This window comes from Plecotus auritus, assembly GCF_963455305.1.
Source record: "Plecotus auritus genome assembly, chromosome: 1".
NCBI classification, from domain to species: domain Eukaryota; kingdom Metazoa; phylum Chordata; class Mammalia; order Chiroptera; family Vespertilionidae; genus Plecotus; species Plecotus auritus.
The window spans coordinates 95433416-95455433 of record NC_137770.1 but is presented as its reverse complement, the minus strand read 5'-3'; the positions used below and the strand labels follow the sequence as shown (position 1 = coordinate 95455433).

General features: G+C 43.9%; 1 protein-coding gene across 3 annotated transcripts in view; it reads left to right on the top strand.

Annotated features, from left to right (window-relative positions):
* Window positions 1-435: 435 nt before the first annotated feature.
* Window positions 436-22018, top strand: part of BAZ1A (bromodomain adjacent to zinc finger domain 1A) — a 100031-nt gene continuing 78448 nt past the window's right edge. For 2 of the 3 annotated variants that reach the window (XM_080671183.1, XM_080671181.1), the window contains exons 1-2: window positions 910-1330; window positions 13522-13800. In XM_080671183.1, the coding sequence (XP_080527309.1) occupies window positions 1218-1330; window positions 13522-13800 (392 nt within the window). In that variant the 5' untranslated portion in view covers window positions 910-1217. Of the gene's footprint in view, window positions 694-909; window positions 1331-13521; window positions 13801-22018 lie in introns of those variants that run through there. The other variant, XM_080671182.1, reaches the window with a different exon arrangement.

Below are 22018 nucleotides of genomic sequence, written 5' to 3'. Positions count from 1 at the left end.
CCCTCTCTAAGTATTAAAGAGAACTGCTGTCAAGGGAGGTATTTCCTTTTCAAGATGGACGTTTACACAAGCAAAATATTGTTTTAGACAGGAGAATTCTAATTTTGCAGAACATATCAAAACACTTTTTATTCCTTATTCCTCATCCCATGTTTAAAATACAAATTAAATCTTAATTGTAATCTTTTCCCTTCGTGTAATCAAGCGATGGGGCCAGACTTGATGATGAAGGCTTTACTTTGTTAGCGATGTGTTCGTGCAACCCCAGCGCTTTCCCTAGATCTTCTGGCTGATAATCTCAAACATGGAGGATGCGTCTGATTCTTCACGAGGGGTTGTTCCATTAATTAATAATGTAGCTCTCCCAGGCTTTCCGCCGTCTCTTCCTGTATCAGTGACAAGCTGTAAAAGTCATCGAGTAGCCAATAAAAAGGTAGAAGCGAGAAGTGCAAAGCTCCTCCCAACAGCTCTTCCTCCTTCGGAGCCGAAAGTAGATCAGAAACTTCCCAGGAGCTCGGAGAGGCGGGGAAGTGGCGGTGGGACGCGGTCCCGCGCGGAGCCAGGCCGTGGCAGCTGAAGCCTCGGCGGCCGGCGGCGCGTCGGGCCGGCGGGAGGCGACCCCCCGGGAGGTCGGAGCCTCCGCTCGCCGCCTAGGTAGTGGCGAAGGTGAAGTGTCAGCCGGCGTGCTCGCAGGTGAGGGGCTCCGTGCGGTCGCTCGGGAGCCGGCCGGCGCGGGCGGGAGCGCAGGGAGCGCGGGAACAAAGCGGAGGGGGCCGGGGCCGCCCGCGGCGAGCTCCCCTGCGGCGTTGGGCCGGCTGCGCGCCGAGCACGTTGGGAGCCGGCGGCGGGCGGGGAGCCGCGCGGGGGAGGGGGAAGGGGGCCGCCGCCGCTCCCGCACCGCCCGCCCGCGGCGGGGCGGCCGGCCCCATTGTGAGCCGGCAAACCGGCGTGCGGAGGTGGGGCGCGCTGGGAGGGCAGAGGCGGCGGCGGCTCTGCTGGCTCCACGCCGGGACAGCAACAGCAGCGACCTCGTCTCCGCTGGCAGCCGCGCCGCGTCAGTCGCACAAAAGGCAGTGGAGCTTCCCGGCGCGTGGACCGGCCCATGCCGCCGCCGAGCGCTCCCCGGCTTACGGGCTTTCCTTTCCCTCCAGTTCTGATAGGGAAGCGGGGCCGACGCGGGCGGCCGAACCTCTGGGTGAGCCCGCGGGCGGACGGAGATGCCGCTGCTCCACCGAAAGCCGTTTGTGAGACAGAAGCCGCCCGCGGACCTGCGGCCCGACGAGGAAGTTTTCTACTGTAAAGTCACCAACGAAATCTTCCGCCACTACGAGTAAGGACCGAGCCGGCGCGGGGGTGCGGGGAGTGCGGGGGGGGGGCCCTCCCCAGCGTCCTTTTGTCTCTCCTTTTCCTCGCCCTAGACTTCAGGCGGGGAGACGTGAAAGTGCCAGGTGGACCGGGCCGCGTTTCTCGGTTCCCCGAGCCCGACCCGGTGACGTCGCGGGGCCCCGGGCGGTCCGACCCGCGGCGGGCGGCGTGTCCGGGGACAGCGGGCGGAGCCGGGAAGGCTAGGGTCCGCGGCCGGCGGTGCGGGCGGCTGCTTAGCCGGGGCTGCCACCCGGCCGGGCGGCGGAAACTCCCCGCCTCGCCCCTCCCCTCCCCGCCGCGGCCACACGCGCACTCCGGGGCCAGTTCCGGGATCCCCGCCCGGCAGCGAGGGGATCCCCGCTCGGGTCAGTGGCACGGGGCCGCGGTCCCCCGGCCCGGAGAGGGAATCCCCGCCCTGGGCACAGGAAACGGCCGGGCTGGGCGTCGTTTTCTGGGACAGGAGTGGAGCCTGACACTGAGACGCCTAGGGTAGGGGCGGGAGGGAGTGAGTTGAGAGTACGGGAAGAGGGGGCTCGCTGGGGGCCGCGGGGCCGGGGCTGGACGGTCCCCCGGGGCCTCGGGAACGGTGCGGCTAGGCCTTGGAGTGGGCGACGCGAGCCGTGCGCTCTGTCACCGCCTCTTCTTGGTGACTAACTCCGGGCCCCGGGGAACTCAGCGTCTCCGCCCCCGGGAGACGGGTGAGGAAGAAGTCGGGGCTGGGAGGGGGGAAGAGGAGTAGAGAGCAAGGCCCTTGGCGCCCCAGTTTTCACTTTCGCACAGCCCGGAGAGCCGCCAGGAGAGCGAGGGGAGGAGGTTAAGACAAGTTCAACGGCAGCCTCCCCAGTCTCTCTATCCCCCTGCGCATGTGGGCCGCCTGACATGTGCCATTCGCTATTGTTTTGATAAGAATCGGGAGCTGCTGCATGTGTAGTTTCATCCCCTAAATTTTCAGTCCTTCTGGTTTATTTATCCCGAGATCCCCTTATCTTGTTACACCAAACAACGAAGTGCTTTAGAGATCTTTGTTTAAAGACAGAATCACCAAGTGAGAATCTGAATTGATCAATCACGAAAACGGCCTAATTCTCCCTTTTCTTACGCTTTATCCTCTCCATTCAGAAGGAATCCTTTGTGGCTTAGAAACCAGGTGTTACCGAAACCAAATAAATTGTGTGTAAGACCCACCTTTTCTGAGTGGGGGCTTGATCCAGGGAGGACTTTAGTCAAATTGCACCTGTCTGAGAAATGAGTGCGTAGTGAAGTTAGGAAAGTCATTTCCTTTGAGCCCTTTTCTTCAGCTCCACAGAAAGAATTACACATAAATATGTTAGATCTAGAGAAGTTTTTCAGCATACAGTACTTTTTAATAGGAGTGCACATCTTACTCTGCTCCTGTACAGACTTGTTTTGTTACTTGTAACTATTTTAAGTGAACTTGGATTAGGTAACTTGACAAGGATGATGCCTCATTTTTCAAAGTTTTAAGTTAAAATCCTTGGTAATAATTCCAGTATTTTAAAAAATTGTACTTAAGAATGATAACAAAATAGGAAAGGGGCTTAGATTTCAAACTTTCTCTCCTTTGATATAAGCGATCTTACCTTTTTAAGGTCTCACTTTATCAGGGAGACTCCACATGGATGTTATCTTTTTAAATCAAACATTTCTCATATACTTTGGTTCTTGATAATTTACTATTCATGGAGAAATTTGAAATGCTAAAATAAAGGAAGAGACTTTTGTTATTCCAAATGTAATACTTTCCATTAATAAAGAACTGTGTCATTTGTAGCCTTATGACATTAAATTAAAAAAACACACTAGTTTTTTGTTGTTTCCTCTGTGCTGATATGTTTGGGTTTTGGGAAGTTACAAGCAAATCAGGAGATGCAATTGGCTTGGGAGCAAAGATATTAAATCATTTACCCTGAACAAAGCAGAGCTACTGCTGTTCTTAGGAATTCATTTTTAGGACTTTGAATTGGCAAAACTGGAATAATTTAATTGTGTTAAATTTTGGATTACTTTATCTTTTGCTTAGATGATTACAAAGAAATCTTTTCAAAAATATATTCACAGTGGATGGTATATAGTAATCTGACCCTTGGCTGGAGAAACTATGAAGGAAACCTCTGTTTCACTCATTCATTAAATCACCAGTTGGTTTATGTGAATTTGATTGAAGATTCCTTAAGTGTATTATCTTGAATTTATTTTATATTTGTCCAGTATGCTCACCTATTTGCTCAGGTTTTGGATTTCTTGAATATAACTTCCTCTGTTTCAATCAGTCTCAAAGAGATTTTCTACACTTGTTCATTCCTCAATACAATGTAAAATAACTTTTTCCTCTAACTCTGGTTAGTAGAGGTTGCTAGTGACTTTTTGATTGCCAAATAGTTTTCTGTCTTTATCTTATTTGATATTATAGTCTAACACTTCCTCCTTTGACCTTCTAGGCAGCTATGGTCACCCCCTTCATTTTATCTAGTGTGACATCTATTATTGTACTGTAATGTAATGTATTTGTTGCCTCACATTTTCTCTTTACATAGACCCTGAATTCTTTGAGACAGAGACTATGACCAGGATACTAGATACTTACTGGTTATACAATGCAAACTGCTTTATGTTGCTTGTTTGAACTATATATTATTTAACGAATTACTAATCCTTGTTTGACTTGCTTTCCATAAGTAAAGAAGACTTTTTAAAAATAGCACATTGTCTTGGTTGGTAGCTCAGTGGTTAGAGCATTAGCCCGAGGGCTGAAGGGTCTTGGGTTCGATTCATGTACCTCGGTTGCAGGCTCAGTCCCCCGTTGGGGCACATGCAGGAGGCAGCTAATTGATGTGTCACTCTCACATTGATGTTTCTCTCTCTCTGTTTCTCCTCCTCCCTTCCACTCTTTCTAAAAATCAATGGAAAAAATATCCTTGGTAAGGATGAACAACAAAAAAGTAGCACATTAACCATAGGTAAATGCATAAGCTAGAGTGCAAAAGAATGAAATGGAACTACTATTTTGCAATATACAGAAAAATTAACTGAAAATGGATTAAAGACTTGAACCATAAAACTGAAGCCATAAAACTCCTAGATAAAAACATAGTTGGTAAGTTCCTTGACATCAGTCTTAAGGATATTTTTTTAAATCTGACCTCAAAAGCACAAATAACAAAAGGAAAAATAAAACAGTGGAACTACATAAAACTAAAAAGCTTCTGCACAGCAAAGGTAACCATCAACAAAATGAAAAGGCAACCTACTGAATGGGAGAAAGTATTTGCAAATCATATATCTGATAGCAGTTAGTATCCAAAATATATAAAGAACTCATACAACTCAGTAGCAAAAAACGATACAACCTGATTTAAAAATGGACATAAGATCTGAATAGATATTTTTGCAAGGAAGACAAACCAGTGAGCAAGAGGTAATGAAGAGATACTCTACATCATAAATAATCAGGGAAATGCAAATCAGAATCTTAATGATTATCACCTAACACCTGTTAGAATACCTATTATCAAAAAGACTAGAATAACAACTGTTGGGGAGGGTGTAGAGAAAGGGAGCCCTTGTGCACTCTTGGTGAGAATGTCAGTTGGTGTAGCCACTGTGGAAAACAGTACCATATGGTCCAGCAATTCCATTTCTGAGTATTTATGCAAAGAAAATGAAAACATTAATTTGAAAAAATAAGCTTCCCCATGTCCATTGAAGTATTTACAACAACCTGGATATGCAAACAACCTAATGGTCCATTGATGATATATTGGGATGGCTTTTCTCACCATGTGGTCTTTCATCCTCAGAAGGCTAATCTGGGCTTCTTCACTTGCTGATCTCAGGGTTCCAAGAGAGTGAGAGCAGAAGTCTCTCAATGTCATTTCTGTATTGTGTTGGTCAAAGTCAATATCAAGGCCAGCCAGATTTAAGGGCTGGTAAAATAGACTCTACCTCTTGTAAAAAGAATTTCCAAGTCATATTTCTAAGGAGCCTGCACACCTTCAACCCTCTTTACAAACAGTGTAAGCAGTTGATAGGATTTTATGCTTAGGTCATCCTGATTAGATTTTGGGGTGTTTCCTGATAGTTCCTCTTCCTAGCCCCCTTCCCAGGGCCAAACTTTCTCTTCAAAGATTCTCAAGTCTTTTATGTGTTCCTCTGACATTGTTCCTCTATTACACTAGTTACTAGAGGCCTGGTGCAGGCAATTTGTGCACGGGTGCAGTCCCTAGGCCTGTCTGGCAATTGAAGCGTGAGTGTCTGGTATGAAAGGACAGGTCTCAGCTGACCTCTGGGCCCTGAGCAGCACCTGGGCCCCCACGTGCCCCCCTCTACCTGAGTCATCGGGCCCCCACCCGGCTCCCTCAGTACCTGATAGTCGGGGGCAGCCCCGCCCCCCACCACCGCTGCTGGTCGCCATCTGTGGAGCAATCAGCGGGGTGATCGGGCCCCGCTCACACCCACCTTGGCCTGGCACCACCCACTCACCTGCTCCACCATCCCGCCACAGTCCCACTCATCAGGGCCCATTGGGGCCGGCAGTGCCTTCACTGACCCCCACTGCCAGTGCCACATCGCCAACACTCACCATGGTCCGCACTGCCTCCTGGTGGTCAGCGCATGTCATAGCAAGCGGTTGAACTCCTGGTCAAGGGGACAATTTGCATATTAGGCTTTTATTATATAGAACTAGGGGCCTAGTGCACGAATTCGTGCACCTTGAAAGGAACTGTGGGCCTGCGAGGCTGAGGTGGGCACAGGGGCGGGTCTCGGCTTATCCTCTGCGTCCCAGCCCGGCCCCTCCCTCCATGGCTCCCAGCCCCCTGTCTGCCAGCAGCCCCACTCCTGCCACCGCTGCTCCCATGTGCTGACGGCACTGGCCCTATTCACACCCACTGATGGCGCAGGGCAATTGGGGCTGGTGCCGTCAGCGGGTGCGAGCAGCGGCTGCCAGCCCCGATTGCCCCTCAGGAGCAGGGGGAGGTGAAGAAGCCCTCAGGGGTGATCGGGGCTGGCAGCGGCTGCTCACACCTGCTGACGGTGCCAAGCAATCAGGACCAGCGCTGGGCACCGGCAGCGGGTGCTACCAGGGCTGTCACTGGCAATGGGTGCGAGAGGTGGCTGCCAGCCCCTATCACCCCTCAGAAGCAGGGGGAAGTGGAGAAGCCTGAGGCAGCAGGTGCGAGCACCCGGCAGGACCACGGCGCATGGGAGCAAAGAATTTTCAGTAACCACCAGAGGCTCGCCCTGATGACAGCGACCGATGCCCTGCCTTGGCCTGGCGCCCCCTTACCTGCTCCACCATCCCACTGCGGCCAACGCCTGCCATGTTCCACACATGCTCCCTGGTGGTCGGCACACGTCATAGCAATCGGTTGTTCAGTTGTTCTGCTGTTCCGTCTATTTGCATATTAGGTTTTTATATATATAGATTCTCCTATGTATTCTCCTGGGATCTCTCTGCAAATATGGTACCAGAACAATAAGAAATTGATACTATTATTGAGTGTGCATATAATATGCATATAGTACATATAGTATTATATATTACCTTATTTAATTTTCATATTGACTGTTCATGAAAGATATTATCCTCATTTTACAGAAGGGGAACCAGGTTTAGTAAGTTGTATAACTTACCCAAATTCTACAAGTGGTAAAGCTGAGATTCAGATACTTTCCTCTCTCCTTCCCATTCATGTGTACTTTTTCTGTCTAAATACACAAAAACAAATGACTAGCAATGAGAATACATTTGTTTATTCTTTTTTTAAATTTAATTTTACTTTTTCCATCGCCATTTATCCCCTCTATGCCTTCTTCCACCTCCACCCACCCCCTTCCCACCTCCACAGTTACCACACTTGTCCATGTCCATGAGTTCTCTCTCTTTTTTTTTCTTTTTTGCTCAATCCATCCACCCTCCCCTGAATACCACCACCCCACACCAGAGCTGTCTGCCTGCTTTCTATCTATGAGTCTGTCTCTATTCTGTTTGGTAGTTCAGCTTGTTCATTAAATTCCATATATGAGTGAAACTATATGGTACTTGTCTTTCTCTGCATTTGTTTGTTCTTTTTAAAAAATATATTTTTTTTATTGATTTCAGAGAGGAAGGGGGAGAGAGATAGAAACATCAATGATGAGAGAGAATCATTGATCAGCTGCCTTCTGCATGCCTCCTACTGAGGATCAAGCCTGTAACCTGGGCATATGCCCTTGATCAGAATCGAACCCAGGACCCTTCAGTCCTCAGGCCGACACTATCCACTGAGCCAAACAGGCTAGGACCATTTATTTATTCTTGACACTAGATGAGTTTTTGGAGATGCTGAGATAATTTTTCCGTGCAATGAGAAATGAATGTATGTCTACAACACGTTGGCATAAATCACATATGTGTTATGGGAGTCAGTGTAATGGTAGTATAGAAAATTGAGCTGATAACTGCTGTGAAGTTGAGGAGACCCCCAAATTGGAGATATCCCAGTTGGGTCCTGAGAGATGAAGCTGTCAAGACACAGAATAAGGAAAAGGGCATTCTAGGCAGAGAATGCTCTAAAGAATACTTTTTAAGCAGAGAAAATGATATAAGGCACAGAAATGTGAATTTGTAGTTTGGTTGAAATTTGCCTTTTTCATATTCATTATTGTTAAGCTAGGACATTTATTAAGCTTTTATAAAGTTCCACTTGTTGATTTTTATGTAAGTTTTTAGTCTGTAGATTTTAAAAATCTGCATTGCTAATCCTCACCTTAGTGTCCATCTGCAGATTTTAGGAGCCTGCCTTGTATGTCATCATTAACTAAGTCTGTCTGATAACACTGAGTGCAAAAGTAATCTTTCATTAAAGTTTTTTTTAAAACTAACCTTTATATTTTTAATTAGTTGTACTTTTCCCCTGACAATTCATAGTAAATGTAATAAATATAATTTTCAGCCCAGCGTGCATGACTCAGTGGTTGAGTGTGGACTTGTGGACCTATGAACCAAGAGGTCACGGTTTGATTCTGGTCAGGGCATGGGCTTGGTCCCCAGTGGGAGGGTGTGTAGGAGGCAGCCAATCAGTGATTATCTCTCATCATTGATGTTTCTCTCTCCCTCTCCATTCCTCTCTGAAATCAATAAAGATATATTTTTAAAAAGTAAATTAATTTTCATCTATCTGGGATTTCTCTATTGTATAACATAAGGTATGTGAAATCTACCATCCCCAGGATTGTTTGATCTGTTTTTGTAACTCTTGTCAGTAAAGGAAATTGTTAGAATAACATATGCTGTCTTCTAGCAATTACTATTTTTCTAAGTTTAGAAGCCATACTTTCTTGTCTGGCTCTACCATATGCTGTGTAAGTCAGGAATTATGTTAATTTTTATCCTATGGCTGTGTTTCTCAGTTATACTAATTATTTTGTGGATAGGGGAGTTTATGTCCTTTGGATCAGTTCTGCATTATTGTCCAGATACCTAGGAATTTAACAGTATGTTGCTCTTTGTTCCTTAGTTTGTTCACCAGAGAGTTGGTTGATTTTATATTAGAGGTGTGACCTTACCAGTAATGGACCTGGTAACTCAGAAACAATTTTTTGTTAAGAAATAATGGTAAAGAGCACAGGTCATCAAACTTTTTCTTAAAGGGTCAGATAATCAATATTTTAGGATTTGCAGGCCACAGGGTGTCTGTTGCACCTACTCAACTCTCAGATTATATGTGAAAAAGCAGTCAGACAATACCTGAAGGTGTGGGTGTGGTTGTGTTCCAGTAAAAATGCAAAAACAGGTGGAAGGCTAGATTTGGCCTCTTGGCCAATGATATGCCAGTTTCTGGTAAAGAAGATTGTTGAAGGAATATAGTAATAAATTAGAGACATAATAATCTACACTAGCCTAAAGATATATTTGTATCAAACTGTACTTTGTATTTTATAAATTTTTGCTCACAATAGTAAAATGTGCTTCTTGTGAAAGTTTCATTTTATAATATAGAAATTGAACAGGCACTGTAACCTACCTCCTAGAGTTTAGTACTATTAACAAAATCTTACAGATTTGAATGTGTATGATGAATGGGTGAAGAGCAGAATTGCAGAATTGGGAGAAAGTGAAGGTACGTAATGTTAGAGATGGGGCCTTGCTGGTAGGGGGTGATGAATAGGAAAAATAGCCCTTGGGCTTTTTACCCCTTGCATTAAAATTGCCACTGTGGTGGTAATATGCTCTGCCTCCCTCCTCCTGAGGGTAGATCTTTGTGCACAGCAGTATTGTAATGTAACAACAACTTTGTAGGTAGAAGCAAAGGAGGCAAATAGTACAAACACTTTGCAGGAGGTGGTGGAAACCTGGTGTAGAAGGGCAACTGTACGTCACTGGTTACTGACTACCCAATTTTTCCGCTTGGTGACACATTTAGTAGAGATTTCTGGCACTTGTGCCATCGCTCTCCTTGTTATTTTGAACAGTGTTAACAAATGTAAATAGTATTTATTGCAGCTCAGTGTAAAGTCTTTCCCCCGCAATGGCACCAAATACCGATATACCAAGTACCTCAGGCTACCAAATACTGACCTGCTATTGCTGTCCGATATAGGAGCCAGTACTTGGCTTGGAGGTTAGTAAGAATTTGAAATGTGTCAAAATAAAGATGTGTAATAAGTGTATGATACATACTAGATTTTGAAGACTTAGTACCCCCAAAATATAAAAATTATTCAATATTGATTACATATTAAAATGAAAGTATTTTGGGATATATTGGATTAAATAAAATAGGAAATTAATTTCATTAGTGTTTCTTTAAAAAAATTTTTAATGTAGCCACTAGAAAATTTTAAGTTATATGTGTGGCTGGTGTTCTATTTCTGTTAGCACTGTTTTAGAGACTAGTTAATATGTAAGGTACCTAGATTTGAAGTTTGTTTTTCTTAAATAGTACTGTAGTTTAAATTATTAGAAGTATACTTCACGTACTGTATTACACTGAGTGGACAGATTATTATGATCTCTGAATGCATAATAATCTTGCCACTCAGTGTGTGTGTGTGTGTGTGTGTGTGTGTGTGTGTGTGTGTGTGTGTATAGAGAGAGAGAGGGTGGGGGAGCCGGTGCATGAATTCGTGCATGGGTGGGGTCCAGCCAGCCTGGCCAGGGCGAGGGGACATGGGCAGTTGGCGGCCTGCCTGCTGGTCGAACTCCTGGTCGAGGAAACAATTTGCATATTAGCCTTTTATTATATAGGATATACACTGAGTGCGTTCAGAGATCATAATAATCTGGCCACTCAGTGTATGTGCTAACCGTATGATGGCTTGGGAAGCTAAGTCTTACAGATATGTTTGTTTCTATAGAAAAAAAATTTAAACCTATAAAGTTGTCTAAGTAAATTGCAGTTTTAGGCAGTAAAATAAGACCTCTTTCAAGATCCATTCATTCATTTTATTCTATACCATTGATACCCATCTGTTGGGTATGTCTGTTGCCTCTCTCTTAGCTGATATTACTTATCTGACATAGATTTTCTTGCTTATGAGAACCAGATTATATTCCTTTTTTCTCTCTGGCATTTCTTTCTTCAACTCTGTTCCCTTTAAAACCCTAACTCTTTAATGCCACTTCCTTCTAGTTTTTCTTGATCTTTTTTTGCCTGCCTCTCTTCCTTTCCTTCCTTTGAATTCCCAAAGGGTATCTGTCTCTGTATTATAAAGATAACTAGAAGCCCAGTGCACAAAATTCGTGCACTTGGCGGGGGAGGGGGTCCCTCAGCCCGGCCTGCACCCTCTCGCAGTCCAGGAGCCCTTGGGGAATGTCCTACTGATGGCTTAGGCCCACTCCTGCCATCGCTGCTGTGCTTGCCAGTATATTAGCCTTTTATTATATAAGACTAGAGGCCCATTGCACAAAGATTCATGCAAGAATAGGCCTTCCTTCCCCTGGCTTCGCTCCTGGCCACCCGGGAGCCTACAAGTCCCTGCTCCCAGGCCGCCTGGGAGCCACCAAGTCCTTGCTCATGGCCGGAGCACCACTCCTGTAGCTCCCTCCCTCCCCTCCCCCTCATAGCAGGCGTCCTGCCCCGCCCGGCCTCTCCATGCCTACATATGCAAATTAACCCTCCATCTTTGTCGGGTTAATTTGCACACTCACTCCTGATTGGCTGTGGGTGTAGTAGAGCTACGGTCAATTTACATGTTTGTCTATTATTAGGTAAGATCATTCTTTACTTTGTATTTTAATGATATATATCCATTATCTCCTCTACTAAAGCCAAGTCATGTAACTTGACATATGTATGCTATCTCTTTAGATCTCATTTATGTTAAAGTATGAGTAGTTTCTCTTTATTTCCATATATTTCATTTTTTGTTGTTGTTCTATAGACAAATATACAAGTAAAAGTACCTTAATGAAATTACCTTTGGAGATCTGACTACTACAGGGATAACCTAAATAGATTTACTAACTGGGAAGTAAACACATACTTTTTAGAATGATGGGAGAAGGAAAGAAGGATTTCAAGAAGGAGAAAAAGTTAAAGAATAGTGAATTATGTCGGTTGCATATAATTATTGCAAAGAAGACCAGAATATGGGGGAGGGCACAGAATATGAATGTCTTACCATTTAGAGGCAACCATTGTTAACCCTATTGCATTTGTCTGGCCTTTTCCATTTGAAAATATGTTTATTATAGCCCTGGCTGATGTGGCTCAGCTAGCTGGACGTCCTCCTATGCACTAAAAGGTTGCCATTTTGATTCCTGATCAGGGCGCATGCCCAGGTTACAGGCTCAATCCCCCATAGAGAGCACTTTTACATAGATGTTTCTCTCTCTTTCCTCCCTTCCTCTTTCTTAAAAAAAAAAAAATCAATGAAATTTTTAAAAAAAGAAAACCTGTTTATTATAAAATAAAAGAAGTACATACTCCTTATAATTCAAACAGTGTAGAAATATTTAGAATTAACAGATTTTCCTTTTTATTCCTTCTCAGTTCCTCCCTTTCTCCATAGGGACCATCTGTTTATAGTATTTGTATAAATACAAACCCTCTTGTTATTATAATCAATGTATACGGGATTGTGTTATTCACTAATTTGATTTTTTTCTACTTAAAATATATGAGAAATCTTTCCAAATCAGAGATCTCTTGTATTTTAAATGTGACAGGATAGAATTTTTTTTAAAGAAATGCCCATATTAAAAAATTCCAATAGTGCAGAAAAGGATTGAGTAGAATGGTCACACAGTCCCATGCCTGTTACCTTGATTTTTGTACATTGTTTCAGAAATATTTTATGCTTCTTAAGGTTCTCTTTCTTTCTTTCCTTTTTCTTTTATTTTAACACAAATGGGACCATATTGTTATATATAGAAAAACCTGAACATTTTCCCCCTATTAACATATTATTTAAGAACTGTTCTCATACTGTGTAATGACTGATTTTTCATCATATGAAGTACTATAATTTACTTAACCTTTCTGTGATTGTTAGATGCTTACATTTCAGGTTTTCACTGTTATGTTAAAGCCTTTTAAATTCATAGTTAAGCCCTAGACGGTTTGGCTCAGTGGATAGAGCGTCAGCCTGTGGACTGAAAGGTCCCAGGTTTGATTCCGGTCAAGGGCACATGCTCGGGTTGTGGGCTTGATCCCCAGTAAGGGGCATGCAGGAGTAAGCCAATCAATAATTCTCTCTCATCATTGATATTTCTATCTCTCTCTCCCTCTCCCTTCCTCTCTGAAATCAATAAAAATATTTAAAAATTCATAGTTAATAAATAAATAAAATTCATAGTTAAGTGCTTGAATTGACTCCAGTGTTTGGAATGCTTTGGAGCAAAAGCTTAAAATTAGAAGAATGAAAAGGAAATGTTGAGTTTATTTTCAGTTGCACTTCCAGTTTCAAAAACTAATGGAAATCAAAGTCCTATTTTGGCTAAATGTACTTTTAAATTGCAAAATATAAATATCTAGTTGATTACACTTTTTCTCAGGTTTGTATTAATGTGTAAGCTAACCAGTTACTAAACCCTTGTTTGAGTTCTATGATTCTATGTAAATTTTTGCAATAGAGGCACAATTATTTATCAGCTTTTAATGTAAAATTTGTAAAATGATAGGTAATAGATTTTTATTTTTGTTTTTTAATCAGTGACTTTTTTGAACGAACCATTCTGTGCAACAGTCTTGTGTGGAGTTGTGCTGTGACGGGTAGACCTGGACTGACCTATCAGGAAGCACTTGAGTCAGAAAAAAGAGCAAGACAGAATCTTCAGAGTTTTCCAGAACCACTAATTATTCCAGTTTTATACTTGACCAACCTTACCCATCGTTCACGCTTACATGAAATTTGTGATGATATTTTTGCATATGTCAAGGATCGATATTTTGTCAAAGAAACTGTGGAAGTCATTAGGAACAATGGTGCAAGGTAAAGTACTTTTAATCTTTTCTTTTGATCTGCAGATACCCCCATTGCTTAAAATCCAAGATACACAAAAGGCTGAAATGAAGAAAGCTTCCCTTTTACTATCCTCCAGCTACCCTGTTACCCTCCCCACAGAGCCCTAGTGTTAAGTTTCTTAGGTATTTTTCTAAAGCTCATGTTTTTATACACCACCAAAAACATGCACATGCACATATGCACACACATACACACACAATCTCCTGCCCACTTTAATACAAAAGGTAACACACTGTATACTACACCTTTTTTCACTTAAAATGTCTTGAAGTTCAGTTCATAGCTTTATAAATTGCCTGCCTTCTCTTTTTTATTTACTGTGTAATAAATTCCATTATATGGAAGTTTCATCTTTATTTAAGAGTAAAAAAGCCTTAGATGAAGATATCTATTGTGTCCTCATTATGTTACCTGGTAGTTTAATATGCCTGTTTTTCATGCTGATTTTAGTGGTTCCTTTGATGAGGACTGAGTTTTGTGTACTTCACTAAGTTCTCTTCTCTTTTACCCAGGTCTTTAGGAAAAAAAGTGGATTTTTCATATATGAAAATTTAAAATGACATTATCTCTGGTACTAAATTAAAAATTATCACTGCTTTTCTGAAGTCTTAAGCATTTATGATTGGCTAGTCACTGATATTCATCATAATCACCTTTATTTGCATTAAAACTTATTACAGCCTTCTTTGCTTTTAGGGCAGAGCCTATAAAATGTTTTTTTTGGTTCCTTTTTCCCACCTCTTTATTGGCCTGAATGCAGATTTTTTTCTTTCTGAATTTTAAACGTTAGCAGTCAAATGTTATTTTATTATGTTCTTTATTTTATTTTGGAGAATTATCATGAGTTTATATGTAATTTCAGAATAATGTCTTAAAATATTATCCATTTAGTTATTAAATGCTATTATGAATAAATCTTAAAAAGCCAAGAGATGTTTATATTGGAGTGGGGTGGGATGATAAGGCTGCTATTAGCCAAATAGGTTTATATGGAAGTTAATATTTTTCTTCTATTACTTGCCAGCTTTTCTATTAAAAATTAAATTTTATGTTATAATTAAGCTTCAAGCCTGACTTAAGATTTCTGCTACTTTAAATCCTAAGGTTCTGAGTACACCTTTTACCCTTTTCACTTAAATCTCAGTTAAAATAATTTTAATATATAAACTTGCCTAATGACTAGATTTCCTTTTGGTTGGAATTGTGCCTCCACCACCTACTTACCACCTGCATAACATTTGGGAAAATATTTAACATCACTCATCTCTCCTTTGCATACTTAGTAGAATTATTATGAAGATTAACTGAGATGCTGTATGTGAAGTGCCAGGCACATAGCAAGTGCTCAATAAATAAGTTAAAAAGTCAGTCTCTTTCCATTTTGATTTTTGAGTTCTCTGTCATGCTTATAAACTCTTATTCCAATTGTAGTTTCTGGGATTTCTATTTGGGTTTTTGTTTTTATAAATTGGATTTTAGGGTGGTGGTCTAAACTGTTTAGGTAGCCAAGGGCCTTACCAAGTCAGTGACCATTCCTATGTTTCTGGCACCTTGAAATAGTGCTGTTCTGTCCTGTGGGGACAGCTTTTAAGATGACGCTTGTAATGTGTTCACTTGTTTCCACATGTAGTGGTGAGAGTGTCTGTCCCCATTAATAAACCATAGTCAATAGTCTTGATTTCATTATTATACTAGAGGCCCAGTGCACGAAATTTGTGCACTGGGGGGAGGGGGTCCCTTAGCCCAGCCTGCGCCCTCTCGTAGTCCAGGGCTCTTGCAGTCCAGGACCCCTCGCTCCTTATTGCCTGCCTACAGCAGAGGTGGGAGAGGCTCCTACTACCGCCGCTGTGCTCACCAGCCATGAGCCCGGCTTCTGGCTGAGTGGTGCTCCCCCATGGGAGCACATTGACCACCACGGGGCAGCTACAGCGTGGAGCATCTGCCCCCTGGTGGTCAGTGCAAGTCATAGTGACCGGTCATTCCGCTGTTCGGTCAATTTGCATATTAGGGTTTTATTATATAGGATAGGATTAGTGGCTTCCCTTGCTGTTTTCCATGGAGATGTTTTAAGGGATAATATATTAGGTACAGGCCTTCTTAAATCTCCAAGCTGCTGCAACTCAGTAAAATAAAGATCTTTGTAAATTAATATTAGAAAAGGGAAAAAAAAAACTATTACATTAATATGGGGAAATGCGTTGACATGATGTTTTTCATTTGGACTGTGTTCTAGACCCACAAGAATACATGTTCCTTCTGGCTTCACATTTACTTTACAGTTAAAGTTTGTGTAACTTTTGGTATTGAGTTCAATTTTGAGATAATGGAAGTGGTAAGATCCTGGCATCCTCTAAGAGGGACTAGGGGAAATCCAGCTTCTGTGATGAGAGGAAATCCAGGTTGAATTTCCTAAGTATTCTGTTGTTTTTTCATCCTCACCTGAGGATACATTTATTGATTTGAGAGAGAGAGAGAGAGAAACATCAATCAGTTGCCTCCCATTCATGCCTCGACTGGGGACTGACCCTGAAACCCAGGTATTAGCCCTGATTTAGAATTGAACCCGCAGCCTTTTGGTGTATGAAACTACTCTCCAACCAACTGAGCCCCTGGCCCAAGGCATTCCTGTTGATTTTTATTTGTAGACTTCTTTGGCCTTTATTCCTTGCTGTGGCATGAGGTTTATTGGTAGGGGGCTTATTTAGATAAATAAATGAATTTCTCCCAGTAACTGAGAAATTGCAGGCATTTACATGAGGTCCGTTAGTATAAGGCAGTGGTCGGCAAACTGCGGCTCATGAGTCACATGTGGCTCTTTGGCCCCTTGAGTGTGGCTCTTCCACAAAATACCACAGCCTGGATGAGTCTATTTTGAAGAAGTGGCGTTAGAAGAAGTTTAAATTTAAAAAATTTGGCTCTCAAAAGAAATTTCAATCGTTGTACTGTTGATATTTGGCTCTGTTGACTAATGAGTTTGCCGACCACTGGTCTAAGGTATCTGTGCTCCCACTCCCACCTTTCATTCTTCATTCTCCACATAATGTGAAGTTTCAAGAATTTGCTTACATGGTGCACACATTTTCATCTCTGCTTTTTGTTGTTGTTAAATGAGCGCCATAAAATTTGCCCATTTAAAAGGTGCAATTCAGTGGGTTTTCGTATATTCACAAAGTTATGAGGCTATCACCACTACCTAATTACGGAATATTGTCATCACCCCAGAAGTCCTGTGTTAGCAGACACTGCCAACTACCCTCTCCCCTCAACCCATGGCAACCACTAATCTATTTTTTGTCTCTGGATTTGCCTATTCTGGACATCTCATATAAATGGAATCATAATATGTATGCTTCTTTGTGGTTTCTTTCACTTACTATAATGTTTTCAAGGTTCATCCGTATGGTAGATCTATCAGTGTTTTATTTCTTTTTATTGATAAACTAGAGGCCCGGTGCACAAAATTCGTGCATGGGAGCGTGTCCCTCCGCCCGGCCTGCACCCTCTCCAATCTGGGACCCCTCAGGGGATGTCCGACTGATGCAGGATCAGGCCTAAACTGGCAGTCGGACATCCCTCTCGCAATGGGGGACCACTGGCTCCTAACCGCTCGCCTGCCTGCCTGAGCTCCCGTAACCACTCTGCCTGCCTGATCGCCCGTAACCACTTCTGCCTGATCGCCACTAACCACTCTGCCTGCCTGCCTGATCGTCCCTAACTGTCTCTGCCCGATTGCCCCTAACCACTTCTGCCTGCCTGCCTGCCTGATCTCCCCTAACCACCTCTGCCTCAGCCCCCGCCACCATGGCTTTGTCCAGAAGGATGTCCAGAAGACGTCTGGTCTATCCGGTCTAATTAGCATATTACCCTTTTATTAGTATAGATTCTGCTATATGGATCTATTACATTTTGTTTATCTGTTCATCAGTTCATGGACACTTGGGTTTTCACTTTTGAGCTACTATAAATAACTCGAGGCCTGACGCATGAATATCATGCAAGAGTAAGCCTTCCTTTTTCTGGCTGCTGGCACTGGCTTTCCTCTGGCACCCGGGACCCGGGCTTCCCTCCGGCTGCCGGAAGGCACCTGGGACCCAGGCTTCCCTCGCAGCCCTGGCTTCATCGGGATGGTTGTCCAGAAGGACGTCTGGTCTAATTAGCATATTACGCTTTTATTATATAGGATGCTATTAAGAACATTCATGTACAAGCTTTTGTTTGAACATATGTTTTCAGTTCTCTTGGGTATATGTCTAGTATTTTAGTAAGAGTTCTAGTTTCTCCATATCCTAACCAAGTCATATGTATGGACAATTTGGTATTGTGCATATTTTTTATTTTGCCATCCTAGTGGGTGTGAAGTGGTATCTCACTGTAGTTTTGATTTACATTCCCCTAATGACTAATTATGTTGAGTATCATTTCATGTGCTTATTGATCATTTGTATATCTTCTTTGGAGAAATATCTATTCTGGTCCTTTGCCCATTAAAAAAATATTTTTTATTGATTTCAGAGAGGAAGGGAGAGGGAGAGAAAGATAGAAACATCAGTGATGACAGAGAATCGTGCATCAGCTGCCACCTGCATGCCTCCTACTGAGGATCAAGTCTACAACCCAGACATGTGCCCTGACTGGGAATCGAATCGTGACCTTCTGGTTCATAGGTCGATGCTCAACCACTGAGCCATGCTGGTCAGGCCCTTTGCCCTTTTAAAATAGGTTATTTATATTTTTATTACATAGTTGTAAGTGTTCCTTGTTTTTTGATACTAAGGAGCAGATGTATAATTTATTCACTTCTTTGGGATTTGCCTTTTAACTTTCTTGATAGTACCATTTGTAGCGCCATCTCTCTCTGCTTTTAACTTTCATTTCTACTTGTCACTACCATCTACCTTTTGTTTCTCTTTCGTAGTACTTATCAGTTGTCCTAAAGACTGCTTCATCCATTAACATGGGAGTTACTGGAAAAAACATGTTAAGTTACAAAGTAATAGGATAGGGCAGTGGTCGGCAAACTCATTAGTCAACAGAGCCAAATATCAACAGTACAACGATTGAAATTTCTTTTGAGAGCCAAATTTTTTAAACTTAAACTTCTTCTAACGCCACTTCTTCAAAATAGACTCGCCCAGGCCGTGGTATTTTGTGGAAGAGCCACACTCAAGGGGCCAAAGAGCCGCATGTGGCTCGCCAGCCGCAGTTTGCCCACCAAGGAGCTAGAGCAGTGGTCGGCAAACTCATTAGTCAACAGAGCGGCAGACCGCGGCTCCTGAGCCGCATGTGGCTCGCAAGCTGCGGTTTGCCGACCACTGGGATAGGGGGTGAATTAGTATAGGTTCTCTGGATCTTCTCCCCTCAGTATTCTTAGAGTCTCATTACCTTTAGGTATTCCTCCCCATTTTCTTTTTCATCTCACAAGTATAGATTAGGTGCTTCCCTCACCACCAAGACTTAATGATTTAAAATAAGCAATCAGTTAACAGATTCTTCTAGAAGATCCTTTGTTATTGCTATGACAGAGGTAGTAAAGAGAACAACTGACTACTTGACTGAGTCAACAGTTTAGTTCTTTATCCTCCCCATCCTGATAAACACCCAGCATGCCTGCCAGTCATGCTGACATTAGTTCTCTGCTACTTCCTTAGAGCCTGCAGGGAAGTGAGAAGATGGGTGGTGGTCTTGTGAAAACAATATTAAACTTGGAATCAGATCTATTAATTCTTAACTAGCTACCAGATGCTTTGTGTACACATTGTTTTAGCAGAGATAAGGCAAAAGTTTACTGTTTCATTTACAGATGAGGAAACAGAGATCTAAAGAAGTTAAATATTTTTTTTAATTGTTCAATCTATATTTACTGATCTGCTATTTACTTGCACTGTTCTAGACACTGGAGATATAGCAATGAACAAAAAGTCATGGAGCTTCTATTCCAGCTTTTTACAAGTAGTCAGTGGTAGGATTTAAATTCAGGTATGGCTGACTTACAAAATCATTTCTTTCAATTTATCACTGTCTCCTTGGTTTTGGATTCTGCCCTTTATGATTAGCTGTGTGGCTCTGAGAAAGTAATTTAAACTCATTAAGCTTTAGTCTTTTTCATCTGTTAAATTGCCTCATGGGATGAAATGACATAATGAATGTGAATTTTTTAAAGCTAAATATTGTCATTTGTGGTATTTTGTAGGGTATTTGAATGTGTTTATTGAGGGCCATGCAGTTAGGGTTTTTTTTTGTTTGGTTTGGTTTTTGTTTTGAGAGATGCCAGTAGTGATGTGGGGCTCTAATAGCTGCCTAAGCCACTGTTGCTTGGAATCAAATTTCCCTGTTTGAAACTCTGAAAGGAAACCCTACAGTTAACAATTTCAGTGTCTTTGAAAGATGCAATTGTTGTTTTTGAAGACATTCATCCCACGTTTATATATAGTGTTCTGAAAAACACTACATAAGCAGATTTTAAGGCATCTAAGTTTCATTTCACTTTATATCCTATCTAATGAAGAGGTAGTATGCAAATTGTCTATCACTCCAACACACAAGATGGCCACTCCCATGTGGACACAAGATGGCCACCACAAGATGGCCAGCAGGGGAGGGCAGTTGTGGGCGATCAGGCCTGCAGGTGAGGACATTTGGGAGGGACGAGGCCTGCAGGGGAGGGCAGTTGGGGGGGACCAGGCCTGCAGGGGAGGGCAGTTGCGGGGGACCAAGTCTGCAGGGGAGTGCAGTTGGGGGGGACCAGGCCTGCAGAGGAGGGCAGTTAGGGGCAACCGGGCCTGCAGGGGAGGGCAGTTGAAAGGGACCAGGCCAGCAGGGGAGGGCAGTTAGGGGCAACCAGGCCGGCACAGGAGGGCAGTTGTGGGGGGGACCAGGCCTGCAGGGGAGGGCAGTTGCGGGGGACCAAGTCTGCAGGGGAGTGCAGTTGGGGGGGACCAGGCCAGCAGGGGAGGGCAGTTAGGGGCAACCGGGCCTGCAGGGGAGGGCAGTTGGAAGGGACCAGGCCTGCAGGGGAGGGCAGTTGGAGGGGACCAGGCCTGCAGGGGAGGGCAGTTGGAGGGGACCAGGCTGGCAGGGGAGGGCAGTTAGGGGTGACCAGGCTGGCAGGGGAGGGCAGTTAGGGGTGACCGGGCCCACAGGGAGGGAAGTTAGGGGCAACCAGGCCGGCAGGGGAGTGCAGTTAGGGCAATCAGGCCGGCAGGGGAGCAGTTAGTCGTCGATCAGGCTGGCAGGGGAGTGGTTAGGGGGTGATCACACTGGCAGGCAGAAGCGGTTAGGGGCAATCTTGTAGGCAGGCAGGCGAGTGGCTGGGAGCCAGCAGTCCTGGATTGTGAGAGGAATGTCTGACTGCCCGGGATGGGTTCTAAACGGGCAATTGGACATCCCTCGAGGGGTCCCAGATTGGAGAGCATGCAGGCTGGACTGAGGGACACCCCCCCTCAGTGCACGAATTTCGTGCACCGGGCCTCTAGTCTTATCTAATAAAGAGGGAATATGCTAATCGACCCTCACACCATCACAAAGATGATAGTGCTCACAGCCAATAAGGAGGGAATATGCTAATTGACTGCCCTACCCTCAAAGATGGCGGCGCCCACAGCCAGTAAGGAGGTAATATGCTAATTGACTGCCCCGCCCTCAAAGATGGTGGCATCCATAGCCAATAAGGACAGAATATGCTAATTGACGGCCATGCCCTCAAAGACGGCGGCACCCAGTCCCCTCAGCCCCCCAGCCGCCCAGGGCCAGCCCAAGTCACAGGCAAGCCTCAGATGGCAGCTTCCCAGCTGCCCAGGGCTGGCCCAAGGTGCAGACAGCCCAGGGCTGCCCAAGGCTCAGGTAACCAGGGCTGGCCAAGGCTTGCGCTGCCAGCAGTGGCAGCAGCAGAGGTGTGATGGGGGCGTCGCCTTCCCCTGATCGCCGGGTCGCCTCCCGCCCCTGAGGACTCCTGGACTGTGAGAGGGGGCAGGCCAGGCTGAGGGACTCTCCCCTCCAGTGCATAAATTTTCATGTACTAGGCCTCTAGTTTTTTAAAATATTTTTATAGATTTCAGAGAGGAATGGAGAGGGAGAGAGAGATAGAAACATCAGTGATGAGAGTCATTGATCAACTGCCCCTTGCACACCCCACACTGGGCATATGACCTGACCGGGAATTGAACTGTGACCTCCCGATTCATAGGTA